At 43.2% G+C, this 17,696-nt stretch overlaps 1 protein-coding gene across 1 annotated transcript in view; it reads right to left on the bottom strand.

Moving 5' to 3' along the window:
• TOM1L1 (target of myb1 like 1 membrane trafficking protein) overlaps positions 1 to 2,025 on the bottom strand; it is a 29,230-nt gene extending 27,205 nt beyond the window's left edge. Inside the window, exons 1-2 of the mRNA XM_062506514.1 lie at positions 1,968 to 2,025; positions 1,803 to 1,887 (exon numbers count right to left, since the gene is read on the bottom strand). Coding sequence (XP_062362498.1) covers positions 1,803 to 1,887; positions 1,968 to 2,025 — 143 coding nt within the window. The remainder of the gene's footprint in view (positions 1 to 1,802; positions 1,888 to 1,967) is intronic.
• Between the last annotated feature and the right edge of the window lie 15,671 nt (positions 2,026 to 17,696).

Below are 17,696 nucleotides of genomic sequence, written 5' to 3'. Positions count from 1 at the left end.
TTGCAGGATGCACTTAACTCATCTGAGTAATTACCATGGATGGATGGACAACCCACTCCAGCCCAGAGATAGGGGCATTTCTAACCCAGCCATTTACATTTCTATATATACACCCCATATCTTTTATATGTGTAGGAGGAAGAGGGTGGAAGATGGTATCGAGGTTATCACATCTGGGAAGCAGTTTTGCCTCATTAATATTACACTACCTGTAGTGTACAATTATTAGGGCCAGCCCAACACTCATGATCAACATAAACAAGATGTCCTAACATCTCTTTAGGATCTCTCTAGAATCTAAGATGGAGCAATAGGCCCAAATACAATGTTTCACTCAAAAAAACTCCAAGAAATCTTCGTTGAAAACATTTCAAAGTCAATGAAATTAGGTGGGTGTTTACCATTACTGCATCTATTAGTTTGAAGTGTTATACTTCATGAGAAAAAAAATTAAGATACATTTCTCTGTTTTTCTTAATCATATGTCACATCCAGGCACATCAGTAGAGCATCAAGTGATGGATGGGAGCACAAGAGTGGAGAAGTAGTTTCCCTTGCAGACAGCTGTACAATTCCACTCCTGCTTGCTCCCCCCGCTGAAGCATCTGGAAATGCTCTGGTCAGGAGCTGGATATTGCATTAAAATAGCCATTTGCCTAATTAGATGCAGCAGCTCTGCTGCCCCTACTATCCTGTTACAGACTGCAGTAGCTGCCTAGGAGGAAGCCACAAGGAGTTCCTCTGCAAGCCTAAGCTGTGCACAAGAGGAAACAGTTTATTAAAAAAAGGCTCTGGTTGCATGGAAACTTTGCATAGAAACTAAAACTGAGGGTCAAAGCGTGCTGTTGCTTATGGCAATAACCAGAAGGAAGTCATTATTACTGACATTCCAAGCACTAAGAGCCATGGGTGAGACTTTGGAATCCAAAACAAAGAGAGGAAAGAAAAGTTGCTACAGAAAAGAAAAACACCTGTGCAGAAAGTAAGCCATACCTCATTGTCCTGGAGAAAACTCTTCAGCTAGTGTTAAAATAAGCTAGTGCTAGAATGAGCTCTTGCAATGCAATGCTGAAGCTGATCTTATATGACAATAAATTTAGTTTTTTCCCCTTTTACAGGTAGAAACAAAGAAGTTCAGAGCACCAAGTGGCTGAGCAAATCTGGATGTGGCTGTTCAGTGCAAGAGCCTAGCACAGTCCTGGGAGCACACCTGGCTGGGATGGATCCCACACCTGGCTGGGATGGATTCCCCTGCACAGGATCCCACACCTGGCTGGGATGGATCCCACACCTGGCTGGGATGGATTCCCCTGCACAGGATCCCACACCTGGCTGGGATGGATCCCACACCTGGCTGGGATGGATCCCACGGCACTGGATCCCAGCCCGGCTCCCCCCGGCAGACACACTGCACGGAACCCGAGGGCGAAAGCCAAGCGTTCTAACGAGTGTTGCAGGCACCCAAGCGCTCAAAGCCTTTTGCAGGTGGGTTTGCAGAACGCAGGGGTACCCGTTCAGCCTGACGAGCAGTACAGGTTGTACAAACCACGTCAGACTCAGGTGAGAAACCTTTGTCACCACCTTTCTGCAGCGTGTGTCTCTACGGGGAAGAACCTCCGAGCCTAACCCGTGAAAGCCGCGATGACCCCGCGACAAAGCAGCGCTTTTCCCCGGGTACCAAACCTCCCCGCTCCCCGCGCCCATGCCCGTCGGGTCCCTCCGCACCAGTGCCCCCACGCCGGCTGCCCGATGTCGCCCTGCCCCGGAGCGACGCCGGTGCCACCCCGGTGTCCCCGGCTCACCCCTCCTCCGTGGCGTTGATCAGGTCGCAGATGTGCATGAACTGTCCCCACTCCTCCGTCTGCAGCGACCCGAGCGTGGCCCGCTCTGAAAGGCCAAGGGGAGCGGAGGGTGAGCGCCCGGCGGGGACGGCGGGGACGGCGGGGTCGCGGCTCGGGGCTACTCACCGACCAGGCTGCCCACGGCGGTGCCGAACGGGTCCCGCGGAGCCCTCCCGAAAGCCATGGCCCTGCCGGTAGCGCTCTGCGGGCTCTGCGGGCCGTCAGCCCCGGCCCCGCCGCCGGATCCGGCCGCTCCCTCCCGCCCCACCGGGCGCTCCCTTCCTGCGCTCGGGCGGGGCCGCCTCCAGGTTCTGATCCCGGCACCTCCAGCCTGATCCCGGACACCGCCCCGCCCCGCGGGGCTGGATCCCACCCGGGCATCCCCCGGGGCAGGGATGGCCCGGAGCACGGCGGGGATGGCCCGGGATGCTCTGGCCCGGTCGGGGCTGCCCCGTCCGGGGGCTCCGCTCCCTCAGCCCAGCCTCCCCCAGCCCGGACCCAAAGCACCCCCGGACCTCCCCGGCTCACACAGCCACGGCATCATTTCCCTGCCCCGCGGCCGGTGTTTAACCTGCGAGACCCCGTCCAGGGCAGCGGTGGCTCAGCGGGCTCCTGGATGGCATTCCAGAAGAGGAATTCCACGAGGCACTTGGAGTTTCGTGAGGCGAAGCTCAGGGACACCCCGAGCCCGTTCTGCTGCTCCAGGATGGGATTTCACACCTGAACCCTCGCGCTCAGTGAGGCGAAGCTCAGGGACACCCCGAGCCCGTTCTGCTGCTCCAGGATGGGATTTCACACCTGAACCCTCGCACTCAGTGAGGTGAAGCTCAGGGACACCCCGAGCCCGTTCTGCTGCTCCAGGATGGGATTTCACACCTGAACCCTCGCGCTCAGTGAGGCGAAGCTCAGGGACACCCCGAGCCCGTTCTGCTGCTCCAGGATGGGATTTCACACCTGAACCCTCGCGCTCAGTGAGGTGAAGCTCAGGGACACCCCGAGCCCGTTCTGCTGCTCCAGGATGGGATTTCACACCTGAACCCTCGCGCTCAGTGAGGTGAAGCTCAGGGACACCCCGAGCCCGTTCTGCTGCTCCAGGATGGGATTTCACACCTGAACCCTCGCACTCAGTGAGGCGAAGCTCAGGGACACCCCGAGCCCGTTCTGCTGCTCCAGGATGGGATTTCACACCTGAACCCTCGCGCTCAGTGAAGTGAAGCTCAGGGACACCCCGAGCCCGTTCTGCTGCTCCAGGATGGGATTTCACACCTGAACCCTCGCGCTCAGTGAGGTGAAGCTCAGGGACACCCCGAGCCCGTTCTGCTGCTCCAGGATGGGATTTCACACCTGAACCCTCGCGCTCAGTGAGGTGAAGCTCAGGGACACCCCGAGCCCGTTCTGCTGCCGGTACCGCGCTGCCCCCCAAGCGCAGACCCAGTCCAAACCTCTGCACCACCGCTGCACAGCCCGGGGCTGCCCCTGCTCCCACAGCTGCTCTAAAACCCCCGCCTTCTTTTCTCATCCACGCCTTTAAAAAGAACACATGCAAAGATCTCAAAGAAACGGGGGGAAAAAAAAATTCCCAACGGCGCATCCGAGTTACGTCCATCAAGTCATCCTCTGTGTCCTGCAGGAACCACGACACCTTCCTCTTGCCGCAAACAAGTGGGATTTTCTTGCTACAATTCCTGTCAGAGACTTCCATTGTGTCCCTTCATCACAAGCCTATCTCACACCTGTACAATATCTGGGAACGAACAGAGGGTGAATGAAAATTAAGATCTCAGCTGTAATTTTTGTTGTCTGAGGGTTGTAATTATTTCAGTATCACACACGGATTCATATTAACAAATCTTTGAGTAGAGCTTAATGAGTCATACAGTCAAGACACGATATAAGCAAATAAATTGTTTGCCTGGCATTAGAATTTAATGGATTAACAAAGCTCTAGTTGGACTAGGAGAGTTTTTCTTAGGAGAAACTAATCTTAATTTGTTTTTGGTGTGTTTTGTACAACTCTGTGGCCCCATCTACTGGATGGTTTTAAACGTGAATGCAGGAGAAAACCACATTTTTGGTGAACCTGCAAATACCTCAATGAAAAACAAGTTATCAAAGAACTCTTAGGCAAGTCGATCATGTACCGTGAATGTAGAAGTTTTTTTTCCTACTCAGTCTGTAGTAAATGGGTGGAATCCATCGTGCAGCCCAGTGAGGCTCCATTTGACACTGCTCTCATGAACACACCTCAATTTTCCACACTTCTGTTATCCTGTTGTTTGGCTAAAAGCAGACACCAGTTGTCAAAACAGGAGTCTGTTTATTTATTCTTGTTCACAGAATTTTGAAAGATATCCTCTTAACTTAGTTGTTTAATTTATTTGCTCTTTAACACTGGGACTGTAATGAGGACCTATTTAAATTATCCCTTGTTAAACGTGCAATTTGAGTCAGATCTTGTTTCAAAGAGCATATTTCACTGAGCTAATCAGGGAAAAAAATTCCAGTGAAGCATTTTTTTGATTGGAATTTACTTATTAAAGTTACTCATTGAAATCAGCTTTTGGTATAGATCTGTGAACTCCTGCTGGGCTTCAGGTTCTGCTTGAAACAAAACCTCTCTGGCTCCTCAGCCTTCTCAGGGCTGGTATCCTCAGAATTCATGAGCTGGTGGTCAAAGAGTCCCAGGAGAGCCCTAGTGCACTCCTTGCAATTTTACTATTATTGAAAAGATACTATTACATTTAATTATTACTATTAATGGACATTTTCTGCCTCTTGCAAGAACATAGATTGTGTTATAAAAAGAAAGAAGGAAGAGGTTAAGTAACTTCTCTTTGCAAAGTGTTTTGAAACAAAAGTGTTGAGTGGCATAGCTTCTGTCTGTGTCAGCTCAGCTAACGTGTATTATACCAAGATAAGCAGTATTGCCAATGTGATTTCATTTGTACCAGAGATTTTGATGATGTTATGTCAATCAGAAATAAAAAATTCCACATTGCTATAGCTATGCAGAGATTATTTCTTACATTTAGTTTTGCTGCCTTTACATTTCAGAGTTATATCTCATTTATTAATTTTAAAAATCACGCTTTTACCTTGTTTAGCTTTCAGTCCTGTTTTGAAACAATGCCATACACACACAGAGGACATTGAGTGAAATACTTAAACAGCTGCCATTCATAAACTGATTTATGCCATTGACATGTGCCTGCTTTTATTTGTTATATGAAAATTAAAAACCATAGTGATGATTTTTTTGGGTTTAGTTTAAGAATGAGAGAATCTTAAAAAGTCCTTATTCATCAGACATTTGCAAAAGATTGTCTCCTCCATCTCCCAAGGGCTGTATTTACTCTCCTTGCCTTCAGCAGAAGCCCATTTTAGCACAGCTCTTCCTTGTTATCCAGTACAAGGGATGCAGTCGCTGGGATTCTCACTGTGGCTCACTAGACCAGATGCTGGTTAATGCCTGTGCTGGAGCTTTACTTGAACAAACAGCTCCAGGGTTAAATCAAATCCCTTCTGCACCATCTCCATTAGCTCACTGCCTTCAGATAACAGCAAACCTCATCAGGAACTATTTGGGCAAATTAAATGATGTTTGAGATCCAGTCGCACTAAGAATACAAAGCTGAACCCAAATATCTATTTAGGAATTACTATTTTATTAATTAAAAAACAAAAACAAAACATGTCCAAGTGCTGTTATGTCAGCAGCACATTTAATTTGCCTGTGTAGAAAAGGAACAAATCTGGCAGTCAGAGGGAGGTAGAGCCCTGCAGAGGGCAAGCTTGGTCAAGGAATCTCCTCATTTTTCATGCAGCAGCTACTTGAAGTGAAGGGTGGCTTAGGAAAATTCCCTCTCAGCCATATTGGTTTTTCTTTTCCGCACACTGAGCTTCAGATAGAGCTAGTTAGCATTGCAATGTTCTCTTGCAATCTGAAATCATTAAAAGATAAATCTCAGTAAATGCAATGCCAAGCTCTCAAAAGGTAGGAGAGGGTCAGGGAGGTGGCATTTTTGTGGGTGAGAGTCAGGTTTTACACTTGACTCTGCTGCATTTCCAGGATCACATGCCCCAAGCAGCTCTCACTGCCCTGGGACTTTCAGGTGAAGTTGGACAAATCTGTATTTCTCCCCCTCCTAAACCACTGATAATTTAAAATTATTATTATTATTATTATTATTATTAATTTTTTACTTTAATAAGACACTACAGGAGTCTCGGCTCATTTGAAAATCAAATCATCTATCTTGTTTTACATCAGGCTGAGGCTAGAATCTTGTAGAAAATAAGTATTTTACATCTATTCAGATGTATTATTACATCTATTATTTTTCTGGTTTTTGTTGTTTGTTGTGGTGTTTTTTAGTTCTTTTTTAAGGTATTATACTTTACTTCTCCTTTACTTCCTCACCGTGTGATGTTAATCAAAAAACTTTCCTCTCTTTCAGGAAACAACTCTCATTTTTCCCTGGATCAAAGCTGGAGATAAATATTCTGTTGTATATTCAGGAAACTTACCTAAGCCTTTTCTGAAGTTCACCTCCTCAGAGACAAATATGCATCATCCAGTTCCCTGAGCTTCTTTCCAGAGGTGCATTTTCCTCTAAAAGATTCTAGATTTATAGAGAAATTATGAAATTATTATTATACTGCAGAATTTGGTGAGTCTTGACTTATGTTTTCTGTAGTAGGGTAAATATTAAATATATCTTCTCCATTGGAAGGTAGGATCCTCAAATTGGCTCTCACAGGAAAACACACAAAGACTCCCTTAATTACAGGAATTGTAGATAGTTTTCTCATTAATAGGATCCAACTGCTGTATATACATATATATATACATATATATATATATACTGCTGCATATAAATTAGGTATGAACTTGACAATTCAGATTTATGGCAAACTAACATATGAGAAGTTGGGAACTTTTCTGCCTTCAAAGGAAAGTGGCAAACAAGTGGTTCTCATTTAAGATAACAATAAAGAATATATGAATTAGCCAAACCTGTCTTTGCATTAGAGGCTACCTGAAGTTGATTTTGTGGGAGGTTCTTTGGAAATTTGGACAGTTTTAAATCACACTTGCCCAATTAAATCAGGAATGCTTTTTGAGTTACATGGCACTGGTGCACATTGCTATGTTCTACAAGTTTAATTTAGTTTTGTTTTCAAATTATTTAAGTTCATGATAAAAATTTCTTATATCTCACTCTGAGGCGCAATAAAATTTTCTCTGCCTTCAACGAGCAAGCTTGAAAAAGCTTAATTTGTGCACTTTTTAAAATTAAAAAATTACTTGATAAATGATGAGGTCTTCAGATTGATGTTTTCATCTCTAAGTGTGCTGAAATGCAATGAAACTAGAAATAATTTTGTCTGTTGTTCCAAAACAAAACAAATCAAATCAGCCAATCTCCAAATCCTTATCTCCAAATCTTAAATGTGTGGTACAAGAACTTGAGCTACAGGAATTAACAAGCATCAAACTTGAATCAAGCCGATTATTCCTGGTACTGAAAATAACTTGATTAGTTGGGCACCGTTGCAATTATCAGCGTGGAAATCAATCCTGGAAGAAGCTCACATCCTCAATCTCTGCCCATTAGCAGCAGGTATGGCCTTTACCAAGGAGTTCATTTTTCTCTTCGTGACACTCCCACTGCCACCTGAAGTGCAAAGCATCTCTCAGGAGGAGCTTATTTCAGCACTGCTGCTTCTCATTTTCTTAGTGCTTAGAGAGAAACAACAACTAAACACAGATCCTTTAAAAATACACATATAGAAAATAATTTTTGGCCACTGCATTAAATAATTTCCAGATTAAGGAATTTCAACAATATTTGATTGCCCACAAATAGTTGTGCTGGCTACTGGAACAAACATCCAAAAGCTTCATGGGCTGGCAGAAACTCATCACCCACAGAGCTCTGGTTCCAATCCAAGCCTTCTCCAAGCCATGCGGGGCTCACATGGCCCCCTTCTGTCCTAATTAACCAGGAGTCTCAGCTGAGCTCTCTGCTGGACTTTAATTACAGCATTATTAATTCACGGAGGAAAAAAATTGACAGATGTTTCAGGTTGGTTGTAGCAAAAGGCAGGTGCTTGGCAGAAAATCTCAGGAATTAAACAAGTGAGTGATGGAGGTTTAGCTGCTTTTCAGTCAGCAGTGTCCATAGTACCAGTTACTCCTCTGCAGTGCAAGGGGATTTCTCAGCATAAAAATAGCAATTGCAACAGCTTTGGCTCTGGTTTTTAAAAAAGCTTATAAATGTGTGTTCTTCGTTTGGTTTCTAGCTTTTGCTGGGGTCATTTTGCTCCTCTTTCCTCTAAAAATGAAACCCACTATTATTTTAGGTTGCTGATTTAAGAAAAATTTTGTGATGCCAAGGTAAACAATGGAACGAGCTGGCTACTCAGCAATTATTGTTACACTGAGCATCTCTTATGAAGAAAACCACTAATCTTCATCTCTTAAAAGATATAAAAAATGTCATAACTTTACTAATAACTTCACTTGCCTGACAAAGCAGTTTCAAAACAAGTTTTAATGAAATCAAACACAGGCAGGGCCCAAAAAGATGCCAAGGTCAGGATCTTAAGAGAAACAAGAAGAAAATAGTGCCATGATTCTAAGCTGTCCATCAATTATTCTGTTCCATGGGAGTCTTTCTCTATGGTCTCAGTGAGTCTCATCCATCGTGGTGACATGGAGAGTGTCTGGTGAACTGAGGAAAGAGGCTTTCAGCAGACTCTGAGGTCATTTGGATGCAGGTTCTGTCTGCTGGGGTGGTTTTCTGCTTGAGAAAAAAAACAACGTACAGGGTTTGTATGCTTTTTTTGTTGTTATTATTAATAATAATAATAATAATAAAAAAACTAACATAAATATGCAATTTATGGCTCCATCCTCTTCAGAAATCCATTCTGTGTTTTTGTCATGTGTTAGTTATGGAACTAACTATGAGAAAGCATTGGGATTTCCCTGATGTTTTTGTTTTTTCTTTAAGAAAACAACAGTTTAAACTGTGCCTCTCATCCAAGTGTATCCAAAAATTATTCAAAGACAAAAAAAATCACTAGGTTTCATTTTGAGCATGCAGAACCAGATAAGCTGACAATTTCAGAATTAGAGTTTTGGACAGTTTTGATTTTGATAAGTCAGTATTTGCTCATCAGGTGTGGTTTTTTTTGGAAATATTTCCCATCAGCTGCAGGTTTTATTACATATTAATTACCTCTCAGCTAGGAAGTAAAAAACCCAACCCAAAACCTCTTTCCCCTAGTGGAGACAGTTATGGGGACCTGCCAAAAGACCCCACTTGAAAGGCACTGCCATTAGAGTGGAGGATGGGGAACATGTTTAATGGAAAGAATCAGACATGTATCTGCCAGTTAATAGAATAAATAAATGCAGATATTAATGCTGCAAGTCAGTGACAGCTGAAGAACATCTTTCCCTGTTTCTAAGAGAGGCAAATGTTCATCCAGGTTCTTAATCTGGACACAGAAACAAAGGCTGCTTGTGGTTGGACTGAACCTTCTAACTACAAAGGATTCAGATTTCTTTACCTTCCACCATACCTGCATGGTCAGTGCAGGTGGCTCTGACCTGTGGGGCTGCTACACAGCCCCAGCTGTTCATCTGGGGCTCAGAGATGAACATATGTGGCCTAAATGGAGATTTGTGGCACTGTCACCTCTGTGTCATCCTGAGCCTCCAGTTTGTGGAGCAGAGGAACACTCACCTTTCTCAGGGAGTTCCTTTGCACTGCAGGTTTATGGAAACTGTTGGAGGGTGACCTGTCCTGGAGCCTGAGCTCACTGAAATTAGCTTCAGTCAGGAGAGAAACTGCAGCAGGTACATCCTCTGTATCAGGGTGGGATTAGTGCTGGTTGCTGCTCTGGAACTTAAGGTCAAAATCTCTGAATCTCTGATCAGAACAGCTGTAAACCTCAGAACACACTCCCTGCTTTGGCTGCACCTCCACACTGATGTTTTTGGCAAACAGTGCAGTACATTTTACCCAGGGAGCTGGAGCAGTGGCATTTGCAAGACCATGCAGCTACAAGTAATTTAATGTTGTGTAAAACACTTATCATTACATGTAAAAGACTTATCATTGCGTCTAGAAGGCACAGTTCATGTGCTGCAGGAATCCCACTGCTATTTCCAAAAGCAGAGGATGGTTTAGGAGTCACTGTGCATACTCACTCTAAGAGACAGCACAGATCCTGTAGACAAATTGGAAATTTCTGCTTGTCTGTACTTCATCTTTCACCACAGCTGTGTCTGGGTAATGATGCAGTTATGTCAGTAGTGGAGGATTGTTTTACTTAAATATTTAATACAGAAGAGTATAAAAATTATTTGCTGATTTTCTTTTTCCACCATGATCAATATGTCAGAGGTCTTCCCATAGCAGACCATCACTCCAAGTCTGCTGCTGCTTGCTATTACGGTCACTCCTGACAACAGGCAGATCTTCCATCTTTTCTACTAATTCAGTACACTCATTTTTCCTTGCAAAGACACTCATTTATATGCATTCCCTACTTCTGATCTTGTGAGCAGAAAGACTCCTAAATGGTACACATAGCTCTGCTCAAAAAGAAATGCAGAGTTGACCTGTACTTCTGGCCTCTCAGCGTAAGAGAATCACACACCTTGGCTTGGCACTAATGCTTTCTAAGCACCACTGCTGAATTTTGGTAGGGATTTACACATCCAGTAGATAAGGAAAGATAGCTGGGGCTCTCCTGTGTGTTTGGTTCCATACAAAACCCAAAGCCAGGAGCTATCCCTGGTTTGGTGCAGGTTGTTCTCCTCACCAGGGACAACCCTGGGCTCCCACTGACACATTTGACAAATCACTGTTTCCTGGCAGCACTACTTTAAGGAGCTTTTGAGGTCCAGCAATAAGTAACTCAACTATAAATTGCCACACTTCTCTCAAATTGAGATTTTTGTGTCAGAAAATGCTCCTGAATAGTCAAAGTGGATATTAACACCTGTCATGGGTCAAATGGAAAAGAAGAAGGGGAGAAGATGAGAATGAAGAAAATGCTATCAAGTGTAACAGGAAGCAAATAACTTCTTAGCTCATGGTGAGATGTCATTTGACAAGGCAGCATCCTGCAGGAGAGAAGCATGAAACTTGTTTCCTGATTCACTGCATGCATGCTCACACACTCACCTTCCTCAGATACTTGTCCTCTCGTATTCTGCAGAATTTGCCCCAAAACATTTCTCTCATTTCACAGAAGGCCCACCATACATTCCTTATCTGATTTAATATTTCCTTGCGTTGTTTCTCAGTTACTTTTGGCCTCTAGAATTTTTGCCAGACCCATTCACTTATTCCTGGAACTACGTCCACAATAAAGATTTCTTCTGTAACAAACTGAAATACAAAGCTGCCAACAAGGCACCGACACCACTGCTTTTTTGACCAGTTGCTTACAGAGCATCTACACCCAGGCTTTGCATCAGTGCTGTGGAAGTGCTTGTTCTGCAGTCTTGCCTGCAGGGCAGACCTTTCCAGACTGGCATATCTGCACACGATTGTCCCCCCAGACAGCTGATTTCTGTATGGATCAGAGCTCAGACCATTACCCCTGAAGAGCCCAAACCTTCCCACTGCACTCACTTACAACACACTCTGGTGCTCAAGCTCTGAGAAATTATAAATTATAGCACTGATCAATTTTAGCTGCTTAGTTTTTCCCCATTGCTACAACGATGAATGCTTTACACTCCTCAATCCACTTACCTTTCAATCCCACACTGAAGTTCTGAAGCAACAATAAGAAAATTAAATGTTGGAGTTGTTCATTTCTCCAAAGTCCCTCTTCTGATGCCTGTTTCCAGAGAACTGATGCTTGAAACATGGTCTCAGCTGTGGCTTGACCAGACACTGGAAAATTTTGCTTCCATGCCTGCCCACAAAGCCTTTTGTCATGACTGAACTGAATGTCTTGGCCCTTAATTTCCACCTGCCTTCAGGAGCAGTAAGAAACTGGAGCTCTGCTGTTGCTGTAAATAGCAACAGAGGATTCTCACTGGAAATATGGAGATTTATGCCTTCTTTCATAGAATTCTAATAGCACATAGAAATTACATGAGGGTGCCTCCTTAGTATGCACAGCCACTGTGCTTTTAATTCTACACTTCTTGCATTGAGCCTTTCTCTCCCTAAGCATTGTGTAGGAAGCCTGAGTATCTTTGGGATTTGAACTTTGTTAGCTACCTGTAAACCCTTATTTTTATCTAGATAGAAGGAATTTGGCCAAAGTTACACAGGAGACCTGTTGTAAATTAGGGAATTGAGCTTAAGCCTCTTATATCTTAGAGGAGCAGCCTGAGTACTGCTTTCAGAAGAGCTTCAGTACATTACACCAGCTAAGTGTCTGGCTCAATCACTGTTCTGTGGATTACCAGAGGGCAGATTAACTGGAGTCTATTGAATTTTTAAAACATAAAATAAATACCTCCTATAAGCTCTTAACAGGTTTCTCCTAGCAAGGTTTTGAGGAATTTCCACCTTCCTAATTCTGCATGTGTGTAAATGTACAGAAATTGATAGTACATGAACCTACCTAGTAGTAGAGCAGAGCCTCATAACATTATTTATGGCTAATGAAAGGCAATGTCATTCCTGCCATCCCAGATAAATCATGTTTTCCATTGCTATACACAAACGGACTAGAATATAGCTAGCATTTAGTCTGCTAGGCAAGAATAACCTCATCCCTTTCAAATTGGAATTCTCTAACCACCCATGAACGATAACATGTTGTGCATTTACCATCAATTTTCTGACTTTGCGGGGAACGGGGACTGAAAGCAGGGCAGACAGAGCATTTATGCAGTGCCTTGTTACTTATAATTTCTTTACTGCGAGTCTGTGCCTACCCCTGAGCTGAACCAAATCCCTTTCAGCTGCAGCCGATGCTGCAACACCCACAGCTCAAGGTCACTACCTGGAAATTTGTGCTTGCTTTGAACTGGACTCACCTCAGTGGTATTAAGCTTCAAGTGGTGCTCGGCCTTAGCTTTGGTTTGGTTCAGGTTAACAATGCACCTCCTGTGAACGGGGCACTTGGCCCTCATGGTTCCTGTTGCTCAAATCAGTAGCAGAAAATGTGCAATATTGTTAGCACACTTTTGAATACAGATGTGTTTACCTGCACACCAGCAAGGTGATTGCTGGTTCCTCGGTGTTTTACATCAGTTCTAGTTTTTTTAGTAACTCCTGTGGCAAGGGAATACAGATATAATAATGGAAATGAATTCTACTGCAACAACCTGAAGCAGCAGTGCAATGGTGAGGTGCTATGGCATAGATGCAGCACACAGCATGCTGGTGGTGCTGAGACAGCTCCATGGAAGACAAAATAAAGGAATCTTTCCATTGCTCTTTTAATCCTTTTATTTCTGAGGCCTAAAGGCGAGTCCAGTAGAGCATAGCTAATTAATTACACCTCTGATCTTTAACCACTGTGTTAAAGACCAGAGCCCTCACATGCACTGAGGTGAAGCTGCTGCAACCCCAATACCTGCACACCTGTGTGAGGGAATTCCTTCCAAAGCCTCTCTGTTCAACACAGACCTTTATGGCTGCACACTAAAGCTATTATTTAAAACCCCTCAGTTGCAAAGTGAAAGAGCCAAACCCTTTGAGGAAACAGTAATGACCTTTGCTGATGCATAGTTTGCTTTGCCCAAGGTTGTTTAACTTCTTGATTTAGTCAGTCAGTTTGGACAACTCAGTTTGCCAAGCCCTTTATAATTTCCCTTCTCCTTATGAACATGGTTAATATTTAGTTATCAGTTGAGGCAATCTTTATTCTCCTGTAATTTATTTTTTTTACAATTCTTTCTATATTTCTAATGACTGGTTGTAAACATACATTCCACAGAATGATTTTATCTTTTTAACCAGAAAATTTTGGCGCTTAGCCCTTTTCATTTCTAGAAAGAAACTTACTAGGGGTTTCATTTTTATTAGAAGCATCATCCAACAAACCTCCATAAATAGTCAGTCATTCAGTATATTCTTTACATTCCCAAATAAAAATATTTTGCTTCATGTGTGCTTTGTCTAATGTAAAATGTATTTTTTCTAGTCATTACACATTTCTGTAGCTGGGGAAGCACTGCTGCACCTCTTAGGAGTTACACTTCAGATATTCACAAGTTCCTACTTTGAGCATTAAGGAGTCTTTGGACTATCAGGAATCACAAATTTTCCTCAGGATGAGGCATCATCAGGATGAAAGTGTGGGATATCCATGAACTTGGTAATATGGAAAACTTCAACTTTTCAGCATTACTAATGATTTTCCAAATATTTCTCTACATTCCTGACATCAAGGTAAGAACAGCAGCCCCTGACTGCTGAGGAATATTTTTGGCTGACTGACAAAATCTTAGCAAATATAATCCTGTTGTACAGCACCTTCTCTTCCTCTTTTAATGCACTGGGACTACCTCCAAGTGTAGACACATCCAACTTCTAATCAGAAAGGGTATGTAGTGCCCCAAAATTCCTTACCAGGACTCTGTTAAATCAGAGATAGTGCAGTGCAGGTTATAAAACCAGGATGCAGGAGCCAGGACTCTTGGGATCTTCCTTTAAAGCTGGCTTGCTGTGGTCTCAGGAAAAATCGAAAAAATAATCACTCACTTCTATGATGCAATTTACTCACCTGAAAAAATGAGATAACTTCACTGATCTACTTCACAGGCACTGTGTGAGTCCTCAATAATACTTGTGAAACTATACAGTGATCTCCTGGCAAGAAGTGTTCTGATGGAGCCCAAATGTCAAAAATTGCTTTCAAATCAGGGAGTGAAAAGTGTGCACCAGACAGACATGGATGGTGCTGGAGTTACTTTCACTGTGATGCCTCTCTTACTGTTTCATCTCCTTTATTACCCATTTCAGGGTCTATTTCGATTAGTTAGCATTGCTTAATACTTTTCTTCCCCCTCCAAAATTTCATGTGTCCTCCTTAGCCCTGCTGCCTTTTCCATTCTTTTCCCCTTCACAAGCTGCTCACTAATTGCCTTGGCAGTGAGTAAAGTGTAAGTACTTTTAGAATATGGTTTCTGGTTCAGTGGCCATCAGCTAATGCTGTCAGAGCTGATACCCTTCAGCTGGGAGGGAAGAGCAGCTTCACTCACACCATCCCTCATCTGCTGCAGGGCTGGAGGGAGCCAGGATGGAGCAATCCCAGGCCAGGTCACTGCCAGGAGATTTTATTCATTTTATTCATCCCACTGGCCATGAAATTCGAGTACTCAAATAACTGTGATATCACACACTGAGGAAAATAATCAGCTTTTGAAGTAGCTCAGTGTGGAACTGGAAGATTTGTGGTTGTTCAGGTACACCCCCAGGGCTGCCAGAAAGGATGGGGCAGAGTTTAGGTGGGGAGAGGGAAATGAAGGATCATGACTGCTTTATATAAATATAAAAACATGGAAAACCACATCTCTCTCTCTCTTTTTCTACAGCATGCTAGAGAACTAACTAGATTAATCTCAGAAGTTTACTACCATACTTGAGTGTTGATCTAGAGCCTCCTAAATACAGAAAAAAGGTTCTGTTATATCATTGGCTGCTTTCCTTAAATCTCCTCTTTTTGTTTTCAAAAATGCACTAAGAACTTACCTTCAGCATGTGGTTTAATCCTATAAAAATTCACTGAGTTTAGGCACATAATTTAGTAACTTAGATTCTTAAACAGAAAAAAAATGAACTTAAATTCTTAAATGAAAAAAACCTTACCCCATAACTTGTTTGTTCTCTTTCTTTATCCATATCCCTATGCAAGGTCTGCATGGTGAAAGAACAACTGCCCCATGAACAGAAACATCAAAAGGAACTAAAATTCTTTCAGATTGATCAAATACTGCATTTGTTTAGAACTTCCTGATGATTTCCAGCTGCTGCTGCTGACTAGCAGGTCTGTTCCAGGAAAGCACAAACCTGCTGTGCAAAAGCAAGTGCATGGTTGCAGTGCCATGTCCTTTCACAGATTCCTGATGGAAATCAAATCTAGTGGAAGATTTACTTACTGTGCACAGCAGGGTACTATTCAGGGATAGAAATTCCTGATATTTCTTGCATGTTTCAAATAAATGGCAGATTGAACCATTTTGGTTATTATACATTTGGGAAAGAAACCATCTCCAACGCATTCAGCTGTGTGAGCAATGGAGGAATGTGTGAAGACACCATTTACTCTTCCTCAGAATCCTGGCAAGAACTTCAGGTTGCCTTTTTCCTTTTCCCATGTCCCACAGGCACTCTGGAGTCCTCACACAGCTCCTTCCACAGGCAGCAGCTCCTCTTCCAACACTGCCCCTTGCTGCAGCTGTGCATGTTGTCCCTTTTATTCTGATTTTTAGTTATATCTTTTTTTTTTTTTAATAGTAAGTATGTATCTGGCCTGTAGTGCAGTATTTTCTCCCTGCTTTCAGTCTTTTTTAATGCCTTCAAGATGCTGTTGAAATAATGATGATTTTAGCCAGGGGGTTTTAGGGAATAAAAAAGCCATTCAAAAGTTATCAAATGCTCAACACTTCCCTTTAAATGCTGCTTGAAATCAGAGAATTTACTTTTATTTCCAAACAAATTTCCATCTAGAAAGCCTTGTAATTATGAATAGGAGAACTCTGGAATTGAAAGCAGTGGTTCATTTTTTTCCTGCTCTAGGTGAATCTGCTTTAGCAGGGATTAGAGGCTCTCTAGAAGTCCCTTCCAACCCCAACCATTCTGTGACTGAAATCAATCCTGTTCCATGAGAGACATGAAAAGGCTTCAATTCAGAACCAAAACCAACTCTTGGAAAATAAGGAGTCTGAAATGGGCCCATGTGGAGTTCTGTCCATATCTGGGGCCAGCTGGGCTGTGGAATTGCAGAGCTCTGTGGGCACTTCTGCCAAACCAGGCTCAGATGCAGCTTTTGGGACCTGAACTGGCATCTTCCCACAGAGCTCTGCAGTCTGTGGGTGTGGAACAGAGCAGGTCAGGGACATCTGATGCACTGTGGAAGCACCCCCCAGACAGCTGCATCTTTCTCTTGAATCCAGAGAACTAATTTGGTGAAGAAACTGCTGAAATAGCAAAAAAACCCCAAACAAACAAACAAACAAACAAAACCCACAAATAAACCACCAAAAACCAAAATAAAACAAAAAACCCAAACCAAAACAAAACAGAAAAAAAACCCCAACAACAAAACACTGTACCTGGTTTCCAGGCTTTTTCTAGTGGTTAGTGCTGCTCAAAGCACCATGTGCAGCACGTTACCCCTTACTTGCTAAAGGCAACTGGATTTGCTCACTTGGTGGGGAATTCATGTCCAGATCAGGTCCTTTCAGACTTCAATCACTGTGCATTTCCTTTGGAATGTTTGCTTTGTGTTGGTTACTTATTTGTGTTGGTTTTTCTTATTATTTGCTGCATGGTTACAGATTGTGGGGGTAGGAGGATGGAGGGAGACTCCTATGAAGGAAAGGAAAGGAAAGGAAAGGAAAGGAAAGGAAAGGAAAGGAAAGGAAAGGAAAGGAAAGGAAAGGAAAGGAAAGGAAAGGAAAGGAAAGGAAAGGAAAGGAAAGGAAAGGAAAGGAAAGGAAAGGAAAGGAAAGGAAAGGAAAGGAAAGGAAAGGAAAGGAAAGGAAAGGAAAGGAAAGGAAAGGAAAGGAAAGGAAAGGGAAGGAAAGGGAAGGGAAGGAGAAAGGCTGCATTCACTCCACCACATTTTCCCTGTGGCACAGCAAGTGATCCTCTATCTCTGACCTCCACCTCCTGATGCAGACTGAAGAAACAAACT

The sequence above is a fragment of the Cinclus cinclus genome, chromosome 20 (assembly GCF_963662255.1).
Source record: "Cinclus cinclus chromosome 20, bCinCin1.1, whole genome shotgun sequence".
Lineage (NCBI taxonomy): Eukaryota > Metazoa > Chordata > Aves > Passeriformes > Cinclidae > Cinclus > Cinclus cinclus.
This window is presented reverse-complemented; position numbering and strand designations above follow the sequence as displayed.